Source organism: Phaenicophaeus curvirostris, chromosome 10, assembly GCF_032191515.1.
Source record: "Phaenicophaeus curvirostris isolate KB17595 chromosome 10, BPBGC_Pcur_1.0, whole genome shotgun sequence".
NCBI lineage: Eukaryota > Metazoa > Chordata > Aves > Cuculiformes > Cuculidae > Phaenicophaeus > Phaenicophaeus curvirostris.
Window position 1 is genome coordinate 2,530,625 of NC_091401.1, and position 18,834 is coordinate 2,549,458.

General features: G+C 42.6%; 1 protein-coding gene across 3 annotated transcripts in view; it reads left to right on the plus strand.

Annotated features, from left to right (window-relative positions):
- UGGT1 (UDP-glucose glycoprotein glucosyltransferase 1) overlaps positions 1-15,101 on the plus strand; it is a 40,548-nt gene extending 25,447 nt beyond the window's left edge. For all 3 annotated transcript variants that reach the window (XM_069864968.1, XM_069864969.1, XM_069864970.1), the window contains 16 exons: positions 2,374-2,469; positions 2,794-2,896; positions 3,976-4,055; positions 4,412-4,601; positions 5,437-5,595; positions 5,963-6,048; positions 6,380-6,464; positions 7,435-7,523; positions 7,995-8,099; positions 8,629-8,713; positions 10,431-10,613; positions 11,779-11,939; positions 12,387-12,501; positions 13,123-13,239; positions 13,566-13,725; positions 14,152-15,101. In XM_069864968.1, the coding sequence (XP_069721069.1) occupies positions 2,374-2,469; positions 2,794-2,896; positions 3,976-4,055; positions 4,412-4,601; positions 5,437-5,595; positions 5,963-6,048; positions 6,380-6,464; positions 7,435-7,523; positions 7,995-8,099; positions 8,629-8,713; positions 10,431-10,613; positions 11,779-11,939; positions 12,387-12,501; positions 13,123-13,239; positions 13,566-13,725; positions 14,152-14,177 (1,840 nt within the window). In that variant the 3' untranslated portion in view covers positions 14,178-15,101. The remainder of the gene's footprint in view (positions 1-2,373; positions 2,470-2,793; positions 2,897-3,975; positions 4,056-4,411; positions 4,602-5,436; positions 5,596-5,962; positions 6,049-6,379; positions 6,465-7,434; positions 7,524-7,994; positions 8,100-8,628; positions 8,714-10,430; positions 10,614-11,778; positions 11,940-12,386; positions 12,502-13,122; positions 13,240-13,565; positions 13,726-14,151) is intronic.
- Positions 15,102-18,834: the final 3,733 nt, after the last annotated feature.

Consider the following 18,834-nt stretch of genomic DNA (forward strand, 5'->3'; position numbering starts at 1 on the left):
TTATCAAGCACACTCTGGATAGGTGCCATAAATAAACATGCATGTGTTTGTATGGTCAAGGCTCGGCTGTTTGGAGCTCGTAATGAAAGTTGGAGGAGTTTTTGGCCAGTGACAAGCAGCAAGAAACTAGGACAGTGCCCAAGTCTGCAGGAATTTGCTATAGAACCGTTCAGGAGAACATGGAACAGTAAATGTACCGGTTCACACTGAGATAGTCCCTGGATTGCAGTAGCACAGCCTGCTGTCTTATCTGAGGAGTTCAGGAAGTGGTTTCTTGGATTGGTGAGGAGAGGAGATACGGGTGGACTGGAAAAATGAAGAACGGGGTCAGAGATGCGTCCTACAAGGGCTAGCTAGATTTTGTGCCGCGTTCGGCTCGATGAAGTTGCATTCAAAGCTTAGTTGACGCTGGTTGGTGACAACTTTACCAACAGATACGATGCGTGTACGCAGGGAAGAGTCATTTGCTGCTGTGGGATGTGTTACAAAGTGGCATGAATTGTTGCATGTTATTACATTTCTTCTTCAAAATGCTTTCTGTGCCTGATTCTCTTTCTGCTCCTCTAAATGTAACAGAAACGTATCTTCTCATCAATATTAAGGCCTTCAGGCGTCTTGTGGACTTTTCCCCTACCTAAATCTCAACTGATGCACTGCTTTAAACCATTTGCCTCCAATATGTCAGGGATTCAGAACTCATCTGTAGGATTACTGCAGTATTGATTTAAAATCAGAAAGAAGGGAAGAAAATGTGACTCTGGAGTATGCTTCCTGACTCTGTTTGCAGTTCAGCTAGATGCTCCTTAGTATAGATATAAGATTTACTTTGGTAATGTTTCTCTGGCAGTACTATGGAATTATGTAAACTGCTTAAAAAAATTGAAATGCCAGGAAAAGAGATAGAGATAAGGAAATGGAAATCATAATTCTAGATAATTATTGTAAACAGCATAGATGCGGGTGAATCAAAAGAAAGTCATCTTCAGGTTCAAAAGAACATATGCCGCTGTCTTCAAAACTAAAGTCTGTAGGCGTGTGTTTGTGTGTTGAAGCTTATGGCTAAAAAGACAGTTTCTCCTGTGTTTAGCATTACACTTTTCCGTGATGGTGCTTACTGTTAAAGGCTGGTCAAGTAAGTTAAACGTGAGGTCTTTTGTGCAGAAATTTTGTGTGATCCTGAATCTTAGGAGAACAGGTTTTAACAGCATTCCAAACACTTTTGTATCCATTGTTGTGTTGGGAATCAAAAGAGAAGTAAGGATGATAGGGAAGAGGCAGGGGGTGTAGTTTGAACATTGACTGGTTTTGGATGGGGCAGTAGTTTCTTGGTTTGAATGCTGCCAAAGTATTTTGAAAGCTTTTGAAATAATCTGCGGGATTGGAAAACAAAGGACAACGTGGCAGACTTCACTGGGATTTGGTTTTGGTACAAACAAGTTAAATAGATGTCACTATAAATCTATGAGACTTGCTTCAGGAAGAGCTAACAGACCTTAAGTTATAATATTACTTCCTTTTACCGGGACATGTAGTGATAGGATGAGGGGGAATGGCTTCAAATTGGAAGGGGGAAGATTTAGATTAGACGTTAGGGCAAAATTCTTCACGATAAGGGTGGGGAGGCCCTGGCCTGGGTTGCCCAGGGAAGCTGTGGCTGCCCCATCCCTGGAGGGGTTCAAGGCCAGGCTGGATGGGCCTTGGGCACCTGATCCAGTGGGAGGTGTCCCTGCCCATGGCAGGGGGTTTGGAACCGGATGGGCTTAATGTCCCTTCCAACCCAAACCTTTCTATGATTGTTGGCAAAGCTATGATGTAAAAATCAATTTTTACTGAACCTTCAAAAGGTTTTACATTTTCCGGATTAAATATCTTCTTAAAATACTAGACTGAAAATTTATGGGAATAATAAAAAGGAAGAAGTTGTCAGAAGTTACTTTCTTTTACTGATAGGACCCCTCTCAAAAGTTTCTTTATGTTCAGCAGTGCTTTCTAGTTCCTAGAGCTGAAGGGTAAAATGGGAAGACTGCTGCACAACAAGGGTTTGATCTGAATTGCTTACAGGTCAGAGAGATGCTGAAGTTCAGGAATGCAGTGCCTATTGTGTCGCTGACCCCAAAGCTGCTTGGGGTTTGTTACAGAGTGAAACCCTCTGGTACCCTCAGTAATGAGGCTGCAACCTGCTTAAATTAATGGCAGATTAAAGCCTTAAGTACGTTTAAATCTTCAGAGTTTGTGTAGAGAGGTGGTAGAAGTGTAAGTATGTGTATCTGAATTCAACCTGCCTTCTCTTTGCTGCTAATTGGCAGAAATGTCATAGGGACCCACGTTTTCTGAGTATCTGTAAACCTTTTTTTTCCTTTTTTTTCTCTTCAGTGCAAGTGACTTGGTAATGAAGGTGGATGCTCTTCTTTCTGCTCAACCAAAAGGAGAGGCTAGGATTGAATACCACTTTTTTGAAGAACGATACAGGTATAGGATTGCTGGAATTTGCTGAGCAACGTGCTTCTCCTTGTCTTTTAATGTTTCCATGGTTTTAAGTTGTTTAAAGTTTAACAGCTAAAAAATCCCACTAGCAATGGGGAAGTTCCCAGCAGTTTTAAGGACACAGGGAAATTCCAGAGTCTAATTTTGTTTGTCTGCCTATCTCTATGCTTATATGTATTTTTTTTTTACCTAGTTTGAGGAGGAGCACAGCATTTAGAAAGGAATTTGATTTCAGAATGAGACGGACGGTGGTTTTGCTATGTTTATGCATACTTTTGGTACATTTAAATTGTTTTTTGTTTTGTTTAGTGCAGTTAAACTGAGACCGAAAGAAGGAGAGACTTACTTCGATGTTGTGGCTATTGTTGATCCGGTGACCAGAGATGCTCAAAGACTTGCTCCGTTGCTTTTGGTACGTGTGCTGTGTTGTAATGCACCTTGTGGCAATTTCAAAATGTTATCTCATAGAATCATAGAATCCCTAGATTGGAAAAGACCTTTGAGATCATCAAGCCCAACCGTACCTGTCCACTTCTAAATCATCTCCCTAAGCACTTCATCTTCCCTCCAGGAATGGGGACTCAACCACCACCCTAGGCAGCCTCTACCAGTGCTTCAGAACCCTTTTGGTGAAAAAGTTTTTCCTATTGTTGAATCTGAACCTTCCCTGGCACAGCTTGAGGCCATTCCCTCTCATCCTGTCACTTGGGTGAAGACGTCAACACCCACTTCTCTCAGTTTTGTCATAGTTTTGTATTTGTGGAATGACTGTCTTCCTCCCTGACTGGGTGGTGACCAATGGCCTTCTAATGGCATGTCTGAGTTGCATGATTCATTAATTAATGGGAAAACTAGTTACACTATACTGCAAACTAACAAGATCACACTTAGATATCACCTAGATAGCTCTTAGTTTCACCGTTTTAATGGCGTAGTCTGCAATGACTCTGTGCTTGAGGCAGAAAGTCACAGAACCCCAAAATGAATCATAGAATAGTTTGGGTTGGAAGGGACCTTAAAGCCCATCCAGTTCCAACTCCTGCTGTGGGCAGGGACACCTCCCACTGGATCAGGGCCCAAGGCCCATCCAACCTGGCCTTGAACCCCTCCAGGGATGGGGCAGCCACAGCTTCCCTGGGCAGCCTGGGCCAGGGCCTCCCCACTCTCTTCATGAAGAAATTCCTCCTTATGTCCAGTCTAAATCTTCCCCTCTCCAGTTTATACCCATTTCCCCTCGTCCTATCACCACAAGCCTTTGTGAACGGTCCCTCCCCAAAGGCTTGGAGTGATAGGACTAGTGTATGAAAGCCTGGGAAGCAAGGGAGCAGGTGACTCTTTTTTACTAACACCAGCAAGTGAAATGTGGGTGTGGTAAAGCAAATAATGAGAAGAGAGGATTGGGAGGTGACATCTCTTTGAGATGTTGTCTGTAAGAAGAGTGGTCAGCTTTCCTAGTTAGCATTTTAAGGGATTTGTTTCTCATTCCTTTAGGTTTTGAACCAATTGATAAATATGAACCTACGAGTGTTTATGAACTGCCAGTCCAAGCTTTCTGACATGCCACTGAAAAGGTAAGCAATGTGCCAGGGTTTAGAGGTGACAGAAAGAAAAACCTGTTGGAATATGGTAGCACAGAAACACAGTCAGATGTCCTAAAAGAAATCTCAATAATTGCTTTGAGCTCATTTATTTAATAGCATGATTTCCAACAGAGAATCTGGGAATTTGTGGATAGCATGAGGTCAACACAACCTGTGGTGCTCTTGGACAAAGCGTCCTTATGTGCAAGAGGGAATGAAAAATTCATACTGGGCTTTTTGGAGATATTGGAGGTCTAGGAAAGGCGATGCCATCAGCCAGTTCACAAGGGAAATATTTGCAAAGTTTGGCAGAAACGTGTTCTAACATTTTGCTTCTAAAATTTCAGCTTTTATCGCTATGTTTTGGAGCCGGAGATTTCTTTCACAGCAGATAACAGCTTTGCTCCTGGACCAATTGCCAAATTTCTGGATATGCCCCAGTCTCCGCTGTTTACTTTGAACCTAAATACTCCTGAGAGCTGGATGGTGGAATCTGTCAGAACCCCGTATGACCTTGATAATATTTACCTAGAGGAGGTAAGAGAAATCAATGCCTTCCTATTACTGTGTTTCAATGGGGGTGTTTTTCCAGGGATAATGTTTGTCATGGGAAAGGAATGTACAATTTTAAATAACTAATAACAGCAGACTGTGGATATTAAGACCCTAAACCTTTTCTAGGGGGGTTGCAGGTCAGCTTTATCTCACTGATGGCAAGACTACTGTTCTCAATTACTTACTTGTGGATGCCTGAACCACAGGTTGAAAAATACTGTGGGCTTTGAGTGTGTGCATATAACATTTCAGAGTGTCCTGAGGTAGAAACTAAGATCGTAACTCTTTGTTGGTCATTTAAGAGCTTTTTCAGTTTATTGAAAAGTTCTTTCAGAAATGAAAGAATCTGTGTGTACAAGTTGATGATTCTCATTAGTCTTTAACGATGTGGATAATTTGGTGGTAAACATTAACTGCTTGCTGCTAGCAGTTCCCTTGAATAGTGTTCAGAAGATCTGGAAGTAGTGGTCTGGTAAGCAGTTACAAAATGCACTGCGCTGACGTGTCACGATGGGCACTAAAAACACATTAAAAATTAGATAATCCATTTGTGATGCAAGGCAGAAAATTTTGGATTTCAGAGAGCAGTGTTAAATGAAAGTTAAATGAGGTGGTTGAATAGTCTCTTCCCTTGTGAGGTTCAGCACTTCAATGAGCTGAGTTCTTTGAGGCTTTCTAGGTATTTGTTTAATGGAATTACTGTGGTAAAAGAGTTAAGTGTTCTTTAGTTACTACAGCTATTTTGGAGAGCAACTGAATCACTAAAAATGTGCGCTTTGGAGCTAGTGCTGAATTCAGCAGCATCTTTGTCTTCCAGGTGGATAGTGTTGTAGCTGCAGAATATGAATTGGAGTATCTACTTCTGGAAGGACACTGCTACGATATTACTACTGGACAGCCACCTCGGGGGCTCCAGTTTACACTGGGAACTTCAACCAGTCCTGTCATTGTTGATACCATTGTTATGGCCAACCTGGTAAGCATTTGATTGAAACCGGCAACAAGTTACGGGTCCCAAAGTCAGCGCCATCACTTGGGGAAGCCCTTAAGTATTTTCTAGTATGGGGACTCTGGATCTGTGCAGTTACTTATGCTCCACAGTTGCTTACAAATATATGGTAACCACATTGTCCTTAGCACTGATGTCTTAAACTTTGTCTCTTATATTTTTCCATTATATCCTCCTCTTCTCTGGGCTATTTAAGACCTTATGGTGATGTTGATAAACAGGTTTACAAATAACAGATATAAAACCGTGGGTCAAAATACAGGACTCAATCCAAATGTAGAAAACCAAGGTTTTTTTTTTCTGGAAACTAGCAAATACTCTTTTTGCTTTGCAGGGTTACTTCCAATTAAAAGCCAACCCTGGTGCGTGGACTCTAAGGCTCAGAAAGGGCAGATCTGAGGACATCTACAGAATCTACAGGTAGGACAGCATGAGAAATACTTTAATCTTTTTCTTGTGAAACTTTTCAGCTAGCTAGGCATTGTAATATATCGATCTAAAGTTCCCTTGCTAAGCGTGGTGAGCAGAACGCCAAATTAGGCCTCGTACTGGACAGAAGTTACACGAGATGAAATAAATTAATTAAAAACCCCAGTAAGTGTGTGTTCAGAGGCACGTATTTGTTAATTGTGGCACATCTCAAACCTGGTTTCCAGTGCTAAGGCTTAATGCTATGTAGAAAAATGTGTAGAAGAAATAAAGAACATATTTCTGCTTTGTAGTAAAGGTTAATATTTTACTGCATTTTCAGCCATGATGGTACAGACTCTCCACCTGAAGCTAGTGAAGTTATAGTTGTTCTTAACAACTTCAAGAGCAAAATTATCAAAGTGAAGGTGAGTTTCAAAACTAGAGTTGCTCTTAAAACAGCCTGTTTGACCAATGGTGCTGAGGAAACTTTGGTTAAGGCTTCTGACGATCCCTTCCTCCAAGCATACATTAAAGACAATTGTCTATAGGCTTGGTTTTAGTTTTTTTTGATTCAGGAGAGAATATGTAACTGCTGTTCCTTTTGTATGCCCATGAGAAACAATTATGCTCACATTTTACTGACTCCGATGTGCTCGTGACTCAAAGAAATGGCCAGTCTTGAATGTCCTATACGTGTTTAGTTGTGAACATTCAGTGTATCCATCGAGCCAGTATTTTAGGCATTATAGATGGATTTTACTCATATGGTTATATATTTTCTATCAGTCTGACATGGAGTAAGTGAGAATACATAAAGAAAAGGTAAATTAGTAATCCACTGTCTCTTAGGGCTGCCTGTTGGGTAATGGCATAGATGAAATGTTTGAGGACCACTGATAGATAAGTGATGGCTATAACAGACCCAGTTCACACTTCCTTATGGGATTTACATGTGCTAGGGTAATTCTGGGGCATTCTCCTGATGCGCTGCCTCATCTGTGTATCTGCTTTGGAGTCTGTGGCCAATAATACCTCTTAGAAATAGAAAGTGGTGCTGAGGGGTTCCATTGGGTTGAAGGGGGGCTGTTGGGTGGTTGGTTGGTTTGAGAGTTTTTCTTTGGCGTTCTCCATCATTAAGGGTGTTCACTCAGCATCCTTTGGCAAAGCCTTTTAACCTCCCAGAGTAACGTGCTTTTGGTGTCTGAAAACAGCTGTGGAGTGTGTTAAGGACATGTCAGTTCACCACTGAGCTGTTTCTCCTGACAGTTTTGGTTAAATGTCAGCTCCCTGGACATAATTCTCATGGGTACGAACAGAGCCGGTGTCAAAACAATGCTCCATAGCTGTTTGCCCAATGTGGGGTTCTGCTCACTAAAGAAATGTTATGCTTTACAGGTTCAGAAAAAACTAGATATGATGAATGAAGATCTACTGAGTGATGGTACCAGCGAGAATGAATCTGGATTCTGGGAATCTCTCAAATGGTAAAATTAATTCAACGGTAGCCTGAAAGTCTCCTGAAACTGGAAAACTATTTCATGATACAGTTGTGGCTATGAAATATCACAGACCTCTGTTAAGACTGCTTGAATTTAGGCCTTGCCAGCAACTTATCTTTCATAGGACCCCTCAGTTTCTAGGAAACTGAGCTACTGCTTTTCGCCTGCTTATCTCCCTGTACCCCCAGTGCTGCTTGGGGGCCTGAAATCATTCCAGGAGCTACACTTCAGCCAGCAGGCTTTCCATGTTCATATACAAGCTCTTGGGTCTTCCATGTCTGTGTCTGCAGCCCTCTGCCTTGTGCAGGACACGCTGACTAGTGGGGCAAGGTGACACCAAACCCCACAACTGCACTACATTAAATCAACATAGGAGCAATCTGTGATCTCTTGCGTTCTTTCCTGGAGAGCTGGCCCTTACTCTTGTCCTTTATATAAACATGTTTGTCCTTTCAGGGGATTCACAGGAGGACAAAAGAATGAAGATGTGAAACAGGATAAAGACGATGTACTAAATATATTCTCTGTGGCTTCAGGACACCTATACGAAAGATTCCTACGGTTAGTTCAGAATGTGTAATCCAGGGGGTTCACGTGGTAATGTGCCCTGCTTTCCACAAGGAAAAAGGTTAGAATGTGCAAGGATATAAAAAAACCAACAAAAAGAACCCCAAACCAACCGAAAAAAGCCCACAAACCACTTTTTCAGCAGCTCAGAAGTGCTATAGATTTTGCATCTACTGTATTACAGGAACTCTTGTCTGCATAACATTCGTATGTTCAGAATAGACTTCATTTAATTCATGGTATGTTGCTGTCCTGAAATTTCTCACTACTATATAACCACATAGAAATATATTGTTAAGAAGTTATAGAGTAAGTCATAGTTGCTTTGGAAAAAAATCTGAATGCCTTTTCTCAAAGGATTGTGAAAGCCAGCAGGCTGTATGTTCTCTCACTAGTTAAAGCGTATAGTTTTTGGGGGGAGCTGGTGGCTTTGTAGATGAAAGGAAGCTATTTGCAATAGGCTGAAGCTCTCCAATTGATGGCAGTTGTTCCTACAAATGCTTTATTTTTTTTCTATTGATAGCATAATGATGTTGTCTGTACTGAAGCATACTAAGACTCCTTTGAAGTTCTGGTTTCTGAAGAACTACTTATCACCTACATTCAAGGTTTGTTACTAGTTAGGAATTGATTGTATGGTGGGAAAAAGTTTGTTTGTTTGTTTTTTCCAAAAAAAAAGGTTGCAACCTGTGCTTCCTGCTGTTGTGTAGCCATGTGTACAGTGACCTGTCTGTGCACCTTCTCTATGGACAAAGCACAAGGTTGATGAAAGCTGGTGGTTCTGCCTAGAAAGGTTTGAAATAACAGAGAAGTTGACAGTGGACTCATGCCGAAGGTATCATAGAATCCCTTGCTTTGAAAAGACCTTTGAGACGATGCTCAACTCCAACCATACCTGTCCACTACTAGAACAGATCCCTGAGGACCTCATTTACCTGTCTGTTAAACCCCTCCTGGAATGGTGATTCCACCACCTCCCTGGGAGCCTCTGCCAGTGCCTGAGAACCCTTTCAGTGAAGAGATTTTTTCCTGAAATGCAGTCTGAACCTGCCCTGGTGCAACTTGAGGCCATTTCCTCTGTCCTATCCCTTGTTACCTGGGAGAAGAGACCAACACCCACCTCACTACAACCTCCTGTCAGGGAATTGTAGACAGTGATGAGGTCTCCTGTCAGCCTCCTTTTCTCCAGGCTAAACATTCCCAGGTCCCTTGGCCGCTCCTTGTAAGTCTTGTTCTCCAGCCCCTTCCCCAGCTTCGTTCCCTTCTCTGGACTCGCTCCAGCTCCTCGGTGTCCTTATAGTGAGAGGCCAAAAACTGAACCCAGGATCTGAGGTGCGGCCTCGCCAGTGCCAAGTCCAGGGGCACAGTCACTTCCCTGCTCCTACTGGCCACACTGTAACTGATCCAAGCCAGGATGCTGCTGGCCTTCTTGGCCACCTGGGCCACTGCTGGCTTACATTCAGCTGCTGCCAACCAACACCCTTAGGTACAGAGAGAGCTGTGGAAGAGAAGACATTAAAACTGTATCTCAGACCAACTCGAGTACACAAACAGCACGAAGCAGTGTGACACAGCCCCTAGGAGAGTATTCCTGGAAATACTTATCAGTTACGCGTCATAAAACAAACAGCAGGATTTGAAATGGAACCCAGAGCTAAATGGATGCTGGAACTTTCAGGAATCTGCAACTTTTAATACTTAATATTAGGAAGTAGCATTTCTTAGAGAATCTTGCCTGTCCAATATGAACTCGACGGGAAGTAATTGGCCATGGGCTGTGACTCGGCTGTTGTCGGCCACCTCATGGGGTGGTGCAACGCTCTGCTTCCCGCTCCCTTCCTTTCCCTTGGCAAACCTGGACTCTCCCTGTGTCAGAGGAAGCCTCACTGATGAGTGTCAGCCAATCTGATGATGGGCCAAGTTATTCTAGTAAAAAATTTCTCCAAATTCTTCTCTCTCCTTTCATTATTCCCATTTACACTGCTTTGTGCAGCCCCAAATAATAATTCTCCCATCTGTGGAATGTTATGATTTGAATCATCATTCTTTTAAACTACTCTGTGGATGACTATAAAGTGACTAGTGAGTAATTGTGTGGGGAAAACTGCCAAAATATTTAGTTGTCTCATAGTTGGCTTTCCGGGTTGTACAGATTGGGGTTGTGTGTTGGAAGTAACAACGAAGCTGTAGTTATTCTTTGTGTTATTTCATTTTCTGATGTTCTATTCTTTATTATAGGACTGAAATCCATCTCTTGTAATGCACTTTTCCTGCAGAGGAGCCAAGAACTGAAATAAGGTCCTTCTTTTCTCCCTCCCTCTGCAGGAGTTCATCCCATACATGGCAGAGAAGTATAATTTCCAGTATGAGCTTGTCCAGTATAAATGGCCACGCTGGCTTCATCAGCAAACAGAGAAACAGCGCATCATCTGGGGTTACAAGATCCTCTTTCTAGATGTGCTCTTCCCATTAGCTGTCGATAAGATCCTCTTTGTGGATGCTGATCAGGTAATGCAGAGGTTGGAATTACTTGCTCTTTTCCCTTTTTCTCTAAGGATAGTATATTCTTGAGTACTGTTTCTGTATTATTGGAACAGTTGCACGTTTGAGCCCTTTGCAAGCGTGACTGAAGGCTGATTCTGTAACTCACATGCTTCAGCGAGGGCAGGTTTTTCTGTCTGTTTCCACAAAGCTTGGTTTTGTTGGCCTGTATTTTACTTTTGTCTGGTTCCTCGTTCCCTCACTGTGATTTCAGCTAGTTTGCCACGTAAGATTCTTGTTTCACCCTTCTGTTTTTTCCAGTTCTGTCTGTTCTCCCAATACACAGTTCACTTACACACATGGTATTTTGTGAAGTCACCAAACACCCTCCCCAACCCATCACCCCCTGTTTTTAACTTGGCCCAATCTGAGTGGCTTTTAGAGGAGCAAGAACTCGAATCCCCTTGTTCCTGAAGCCGTGTCCTGCTGCAAAGCAGATGGAGTCTGTAAGGCTCTGAGTGCACTTACTGTCTGGAATGGTTTGAGAGCAGGATACGCGTGCCAAAAATACTCCTTCAAAAACATAAATGACACTGAAAAGTACAGGTTATAGACACCTAAACACAAAATGCGCGAGGCGTTCAGTGTGTGTTCCCGTGTCAGTTAAAACCGTTGCAACTTATGCTGAAGTATCACTGAGGATAAATTTCCAGCTACTCCGTTCTCATTTTAGACAGTCTTTGCTCTGTTTATAAAGGATATTGATGCATTTTGTCCCACCAGAGTGTTATTTAGAGTAGTATTGCTGCCACAACGTCTGTGTCAAAAATATATTAAAAAGCCTTCATCCCTTAAGGGTTTGCAAACTTTCAAGAGGAAAAGATACAAAGGATGACAATGGAGTTCATGTATAGTGAGAGCTCTTGCTGCTTATTAAGCAACAGTTTGACACTGCAGCTGTCACAGATTATTTTAAGCTCTGCTTTAGTTGCTTCAGCTTTAAGGGCAGGGGAGACAACACCTTTTTGTGCTGTGTTTTTGAATTACATATACATAACACAGAAGACTGCAGAGTATAACAGGTAATTCTTCTTCTAACTCTGCACTTAGCTTAAATTAAATACTGACCAGTATTTCAAAGTAACCTCTGGCAGGCCTCTACAAATAAAAATAAAATGTCCTTTCCATTCAGATTGTGCGCACAGACCTAAAGGAGCTAAGAGACTTCAACCTAGATGGTGCCCCTTATGGATATACTCCGTTCTGTGACAGTCGAAGAGAAATGGATGGCTACAGGTTCTGGAAATCGGGATACTGGGCCAGTCATTTAGCTGGAAGAAAATACCACATCAGGTACTGACAAATTTAGCTCTTTCAGAATAGAAGGGGAAAGCTTTTACTACCATTTAGAATTAACTGGGTAGGTTCACGAGGCTGCAGTGAACCACTTTTTGCTGCCAAGGTTCCATTGCCCATGGCCCGTTTGAAGCAGATGCTTTCAGTATGGTACACCTTTTCCCAATGAACAACTGAAGTGTTAAAAGAACTGATGTATTAACTAACCAGACATCATCATTTTTTAATAAATGTTGGAAGGAAGGGTCTGCTTGACAGCAAAGCTAGGATAGATTTGGTGGAATTCTGTGCGTGCCATGACCTCGCTAGCACTGCTTTGCTGCTGTGTGTTAGGTAATCTGAGGTACTGCCACCACGGGGCTGGGTTAGCACGTTGTACCTCGGGGGCTGCGGTACGTTACCCGTCAGTCCAATGTCATCACTAACTGCCTCATCTCCATGTAGTGCTCTGTACGTTGTGGATCTGAAGAAGTTCAGAAAGATAGCAGCTGGAGACCGACTCCGAGGACAATATCAGGGTCTTAGTCAGGATCCGAACAGTCTGTCCAACCTTGATCAGGTGTGTTTTTACTGTGTTTGTTTTGTTTTGTTTTACTGGGGTATGATGGCAGGTTGGGACCTTGGCTGGACTTTGTCATGGCCAGATGCCAGTGGCCTTCAAACCAGGCAGGTGTCAATAGCATCAAATCTAACTGGTGGGTGGAAACAACACCACCTCCTTCAATGTCTTAGGAGTATCAAATTCACCAGTATCCTCCAAGACAACTGGGGACTTGTTCCTTGGGCTGTCCAGCTCTGAATGCTTCACTGGGCACTGATTTAATAACATGGGAATACGACTTCTATTATGGAGTAAGGAAATAACACAGTTGTTTGAAGTGGTTAAGAATAGCCTTCCACACTTGTCCAATACAGGTTTGATACTGGATTCGTATTACTGCTTTAATACGTTTCCTAAATAGCTGATTTTCAACAAAGATTGATTAACGGTTGTAGTGTGCAGGTTTTTTCCCCAAGGGACTTAGTTTGGAATGGAATGAAAGGTTGATTCATCACTGTTTGCCCTGGCAAAACCAGCTCTTTACAAAAGCTAAACTGTTCAATACTGTCTGGGTGGGGGGTTGTTCCTCCCACCCAGCATCCTGTGGAAACTGCTACTAATTCTTAGTCTTCACCACAGGATTTGCCTAACAACATGATCCACCAGGTGCCAATTAAATCACTCCCTCAGGAGTGGCTGTGGTGTGAAACGTGGTGTGATGATTCCTCAAAGAAGAGAGCGAAAACCATCGATCTGGTAAGTGCAGCGGCTCCCTTGTTCTTATATAATAGTAAAATACAGTGACTGGTTTTAGAGGCACTTCCCTACCTCATCCTGCATTGTCACTTCACCTGTGTTCAACACTTCAGTTTTTCCCTTTAGCCTCTGTATTTCTCTTACCTGGAGCAGTGGTTTTGTTACGAATTTGGAAAGAGTGTACTCGCTGTACTCTAGCTGAAAGACAAGACACACATTATTCATCAACAACCGGTTAATTCCACCAGGGGGAAGCACGCCACTGTCTGGGAAATAACCTTTTTTATGGGTGAAGTATCTGAGCAGTTGGTCTGTCTTGTTGGCAGTGTAATAACCCAATGACCAAAGAGCCCAAACTGCAAGCGGCGATGCGCATCGTTCCAGAGTGGCAGGACTACGACCAAGAAATCAAACAGCTCCAAAGTCTTTTCCAGAAAGAGAAAGAAACGGGAACGCCAGCGAAGATGCCAGGACAACACACACATGGTAATCTTCCTATTTCCCTACTTCTGTGACTTCCTACCTCTTTGGACTGGGATTAAGTTGCATCCTTGTTCACTGTAATCGTGCAGAAGGGGATCTGTTAAATACTTGGTGTATTTTACCAGGACAGAAAGGCCTTGCTGAGTGAGGGTGGGGTAATTCAATTTGACTCTTAAATGGAGAGATAAGAGAGTGGTCTTGCAGGCTTTCTCCAGTTCTGTTAAAGACCCTTACTGCTCCTGCAATATTGTGAGCTTGGCCTTGTCTTAACCCTTAATTCAAATACTGCTGTACACAGTGGCGAGTGTTCTTCAGTCACTGGGAACCTTGCAAAGAACAAGTCTTTGGGTATTATATACTAATTTTCAAACCAATCTGCTAACTGAGGCAGCTGGAAATGCAGCTTATTTTCTCTCTGCTCTTCTACAGATCCAGCAGCACATGTGGAATTATGATCCATGGAGAAAAATTCAAGTTAGACTGTTTCATAGACAATTTTTATATTGAAAGCTAGGTTTTTTCTGGTATGTGTGCAAAACTGCTGAATAATCGAATGGGATGATGTATGCATTTTTATTACTTGCCTTTGGGTTAATTCCTGCATATGAAATAGGATCTGGATTGCTGGAATTAGCATTACTCAGTTTTGCACCTGTGGTGGAGATGAAAGAGCCCATGATGGAGTTTAGCATTTCAGAAACAAAACTTCGCAATCCACTGGAAAAGCCAGAGCCTGTTCCTTGCGCTGGTGCTGCCTCCACCACTGATGAAGATCCCATTAGCCTCAGACCTCACTTGAGCCTGGGAATCACAGGCCTTTGAGCCATTGGCTAGAATATAAGTCCTAACCTCAACTGATGGAGAGCATTTTTCCAGGTAACATTTAAAAGGCTTAAAAGCATGCCTTGAATTTGGGATACTGTTTAATCTGCAGGTTTTCAAGAAATGCTGCTCAGATTTGTTGAGTATGCCCTTGACTTTGTAACAACTCCAGCATTGCTTAGATTTTCTATTTCCTCTCTTCACTGATTGCCAAATTTTTGAAGGTTTGGCTTAATATGAAGCTACCCCAATCTGTTTAAATGCCCATCCAAACACAAACGCCTAAGCTTACAAAGTGAGCAGAACATTGAATTTGGCAGCTCAGTTTGTCTTAGCCCATCTGACTTCAATCCAAGTGCCCTCCTTCCCTCCTGCTCTGCAAAACTGGTAGGGCCTTACTGTTGCTGTGGTTCACTGATTCATGAATGTTTCTTTTGTTTATGAAGAAATCTGTGGAAACTTGGAAGTTTTTCATTATGTACATTTCCTTAATTTTATTTTTCTTCAAACGGTGATGTTGTCACATCAATAAAAACTTTGGAGTTCCTAGGTCTTAAGCTTTAGTTCACACCCAGTCCTTTGATCACCCTTTTTGCTCGCACGCATTACCATCCCAATTTGATTTTTGAGTTTTCTGAATATTTCACCTGTGTTTGTTTTCATTCTGCATATATTTTCCTGCAAAGATTAATTACCCCAGGCTGGTTTTATCATTCATATTCATGTCTATTAATTTTTAAAGATGATACTGCCATAGTTCTGTTACAAACATACCAATTAAAATATCCCTTCAAGCCCTGTTTCCCTAGAACAATGAGAAGTGGAAGAGTTGAAATACAGGAATTGAAGTACTTGGAGTAATGAAATATAGCTCCCTGTGCACTTCTTTAGAAATCCAAACTGGGATAATTTCTGCCTCTGGTGTTTTTATACAGGTCAAGGTGCTGTGCTGCAAGAGCTTTACACTAAAGATAATCCTGACCTAAGATATTCTTGTAAAATTATTGTCTTGTATCATCCCATCGATGTTTTGGAGGAATCTGAACAACAGCAGCTGTAGTGTTTAAATCAGTTTTCAATAGGGCAACCAAACCGATATGCAGCTCAAGCAAGGGCCCAAATCACTAACCCAAACTCTAAAAAGAATCTGTTGAAAGGCGTAGCCGCTGTCCCTAAAGTGCACTTTGGCTGCCTTTTTTTTTTTTTTTTTTTTTAAATCTTAGCAGGCAGAACATAGAGCATAAAGTAACCTCTCAAATTCAGCACAATATTTGCAATGCCTTGTTTGGAGCTGAATAAGGAGAAAACAATTTTAACTTAGGTGTCAGTTACAGAATTATTTTTTGCTCCTCCATTCTAATAGTTCATGTATGCACTGAAACACCCACACTGCATACTTTTTAAATTATAAGCTCTGGAGAATATTTTTGCTCCCTCTGGTTAACAGAGATCATGCTCTTCTGTTCACCTCTTTGGAAGGAACACAAATAAATCTAAGTGGCAGTTGGTATAGAGGGAAACCAGAAGCGTGTATTGTCAGTACCTTTTGCAGTGTGCTAAGGGTCCTGGACACGTTGTCAAATACGTGATAAAATGCACATGGTACAAATCAGCCCCCATGTGAGCTACTCCAGTTTTTCTGGGAAGCCGCTATTTATTTGCGGGTAAGAATATCAGTCCCAGAGAAGAACAGTCGCTTTGCAAGTGCCTGCCCTTGCTCGTAGTGCTCAGCTGGGTCTTAAAAGAAATATCCTTTGGCAGCTCCATCTAGAAGAAATCTCAGAGTGGGAGGATGACTGAAATAGGGCTGCCTCTGCTCGCACGGCTGCTGGCCTGGTCCTGGCACCTAGTAAGATGGATAAGAGAAAACAGAAAAACTGGGATTTCAGAGGTCACGGTGTAATTTTAGTTCCCTCACACTAGAAAGGCGGGGGGGAAGTGATGGTGCTGTTCCCACTCTTGGGATACAACAAGCTTGTCATCTCAGTGAAGAACTCACACTGAAAGATCATAGAATCATAGAAAGGTTTGGGTTGGAAGGGACCTCAAAGCCCATCCAGTTCCAGCTCCCCTGCCCTGGGCAGGAACACCTCCCACTGGATCTGGGGTTCCAAGCCCCATCCAGCCTGGCCTTGAACCCCTCCAGGGATGGGGCAGCCACAGCTTCCCTGGGCAACCTGGGCCAGGGCCTCCCCACCCTCGTGGCGAAGATGCCCAATACTTTATTTTAAAAGGAAGATTTCACTGCCTTACCAGGAAACAGAGAGTAGAGAAATATGTTTTTAAGATTTCTCTTTGATTCAGCTGTTGGGAGTTGTGTTGTAAAGGAACTGAAAGGGGTGGGACATGTACAAAGCACTTGACAGTCGCAAACTGAGGAGCTGGACTTTTGGGTTTTCTTAATAGAAACTGTTTTGTGTATCCAGACCTGTAACCTCAGCCTCGAGGTAGCAGGAGCGATTCTCTACCGAATGTTACCCAAACAGAGATTATAGCTGCTCTCCCAGTACAGTGGCAACAATGAGATCTGACATAATAAAGCCTTTTCTGTTCTTTATCCTGCTCCTCCTGTTGATTACTTTGCCTCTGATAACGGATTTGTTAATGGAGTTGCTTACAGTACATGTTTTTTCATTATTCTTCTATTCAGGTGTTGGGATGCTGTTGAAAAGCTTCTAGAAGGGGAAGGCAGAGCATTCCTCTTCCAAGCCTGTCTTGTTTATCATGGTATTAAAGCAGCCCCTAAGCTGAGATGCTTGTGTTAAGAAAATAATAGAAGTAGTTTACAGCTAAGGAATATTTATATCTTTCTTTCCAACTCTACCTCCCAAAAATAAACCAAAGGTGCTGCTTGTGGGTTTTCATAGAATCATAGAATAACCAGGTTGGAAGAGACCCACCGGATCATCGAGTCCAACCATTCCTATCTATTCGTAGTAAGTACTCAGCAAAGCTACTGATTCTCAAATAATGCTTGCAACTGCACTGCTGTGTCTGGGTCTCTTTCAGAGTTGGGAAGGAATTCCAAAAGCCTCTGGAATTCTGAGAAAGACCTCTTAACCTGAGCATCCTTATTACTCAAAGAGCTAGGAAAGAGACGGTTTCACCCAGAAAGCTCAGTTGAATGCTACAGAACTGCATGTTTGGGTTCCTGCAGTTGCTGTTCAAACACGCTCGGGTTGGGAACGTCCAGGCTAAACACCCCCAGCTCCCAGTGACAGCAGGAATACACCAACACTCAGAGCCTACCCACGAGGAATCCCTCTCTGTTGGCTTTGCCTTCCTCTCTCCCTCCCATAACTGTATTTCCCCAATCGCGAGCATTGCTGGTGGATTACACACTCCATCTGTTTTGATTCGCACTGATCTTTGCTGACTTGAAGATAATTAAAGACCTCTCCCCCACTCTCCCTTTCTGTCTGCAGCGTGTATGCCAGCTGCTCGTTGGAATCCAGCTAATTGAACAGCATTCCCTAATCAGGAAACTCGAGGAAAATCCCTTCTGACTACCAGGGTTTACTGCTGACTAGACTTTATTAAGATCATTGCTAAGATAGATCGCCTTGTGCTTGGAATACATTGAATTTTTCCTTTACTGGGATGCAGGGCAACGGCTGCAAACTGGGGAGGGGCAGATTTAGACCAGACATAAGGAGCAATTTCTTCACCATGAGGGTGGGGAGGCCCTGGCCCAGGCTGCCCAGGGAAGCTGTGGCTGCCCCATCCCTGGAGGGGTTCAAGGCCAGGTTGGATGGGGCTTGGGCACCTGATCCTGTGGGAGGTGTCCCTGCCCATGGCAGGGGTGGGACTGGATGGGCTTTAAAGTCGCCTCCAACCCTATGATTCTATGAAAATCAATTCACAACACTAAAGCCAGGCGCACATTATTATTTAAGTTGCTTTTCCTCTTTTCTGGGGAGTGTCTCTGCCATTCCTACTTCGTACACATCTCCTTTCTCCTCTGAAAAGATCAGGTCTCAGATGTTAGACTTTTAATCTTCAACCTTTTCTCTACCTGGAGGTGTTTACTTACTACAACAAATACACAGTGAGGACTTCCAGAGCTCAAAGTATTTCTTTCAGCCTTTAAACTGTTTTCTTGATATATTCTGGTTTGCTTGCTTGTTTGTTTATTTTTAAATACAGAAAAAGAAATCTTGGCACCAAAACTGGATGCATTATTCCAAGTATTCTGGGATCAATTTCCTCAATACTGCTTAACAAAAATGTTCATGTGTATGTGTCATTCTGTACATCCACATGCACTCTACTGTTTGCCTTTTATACCAT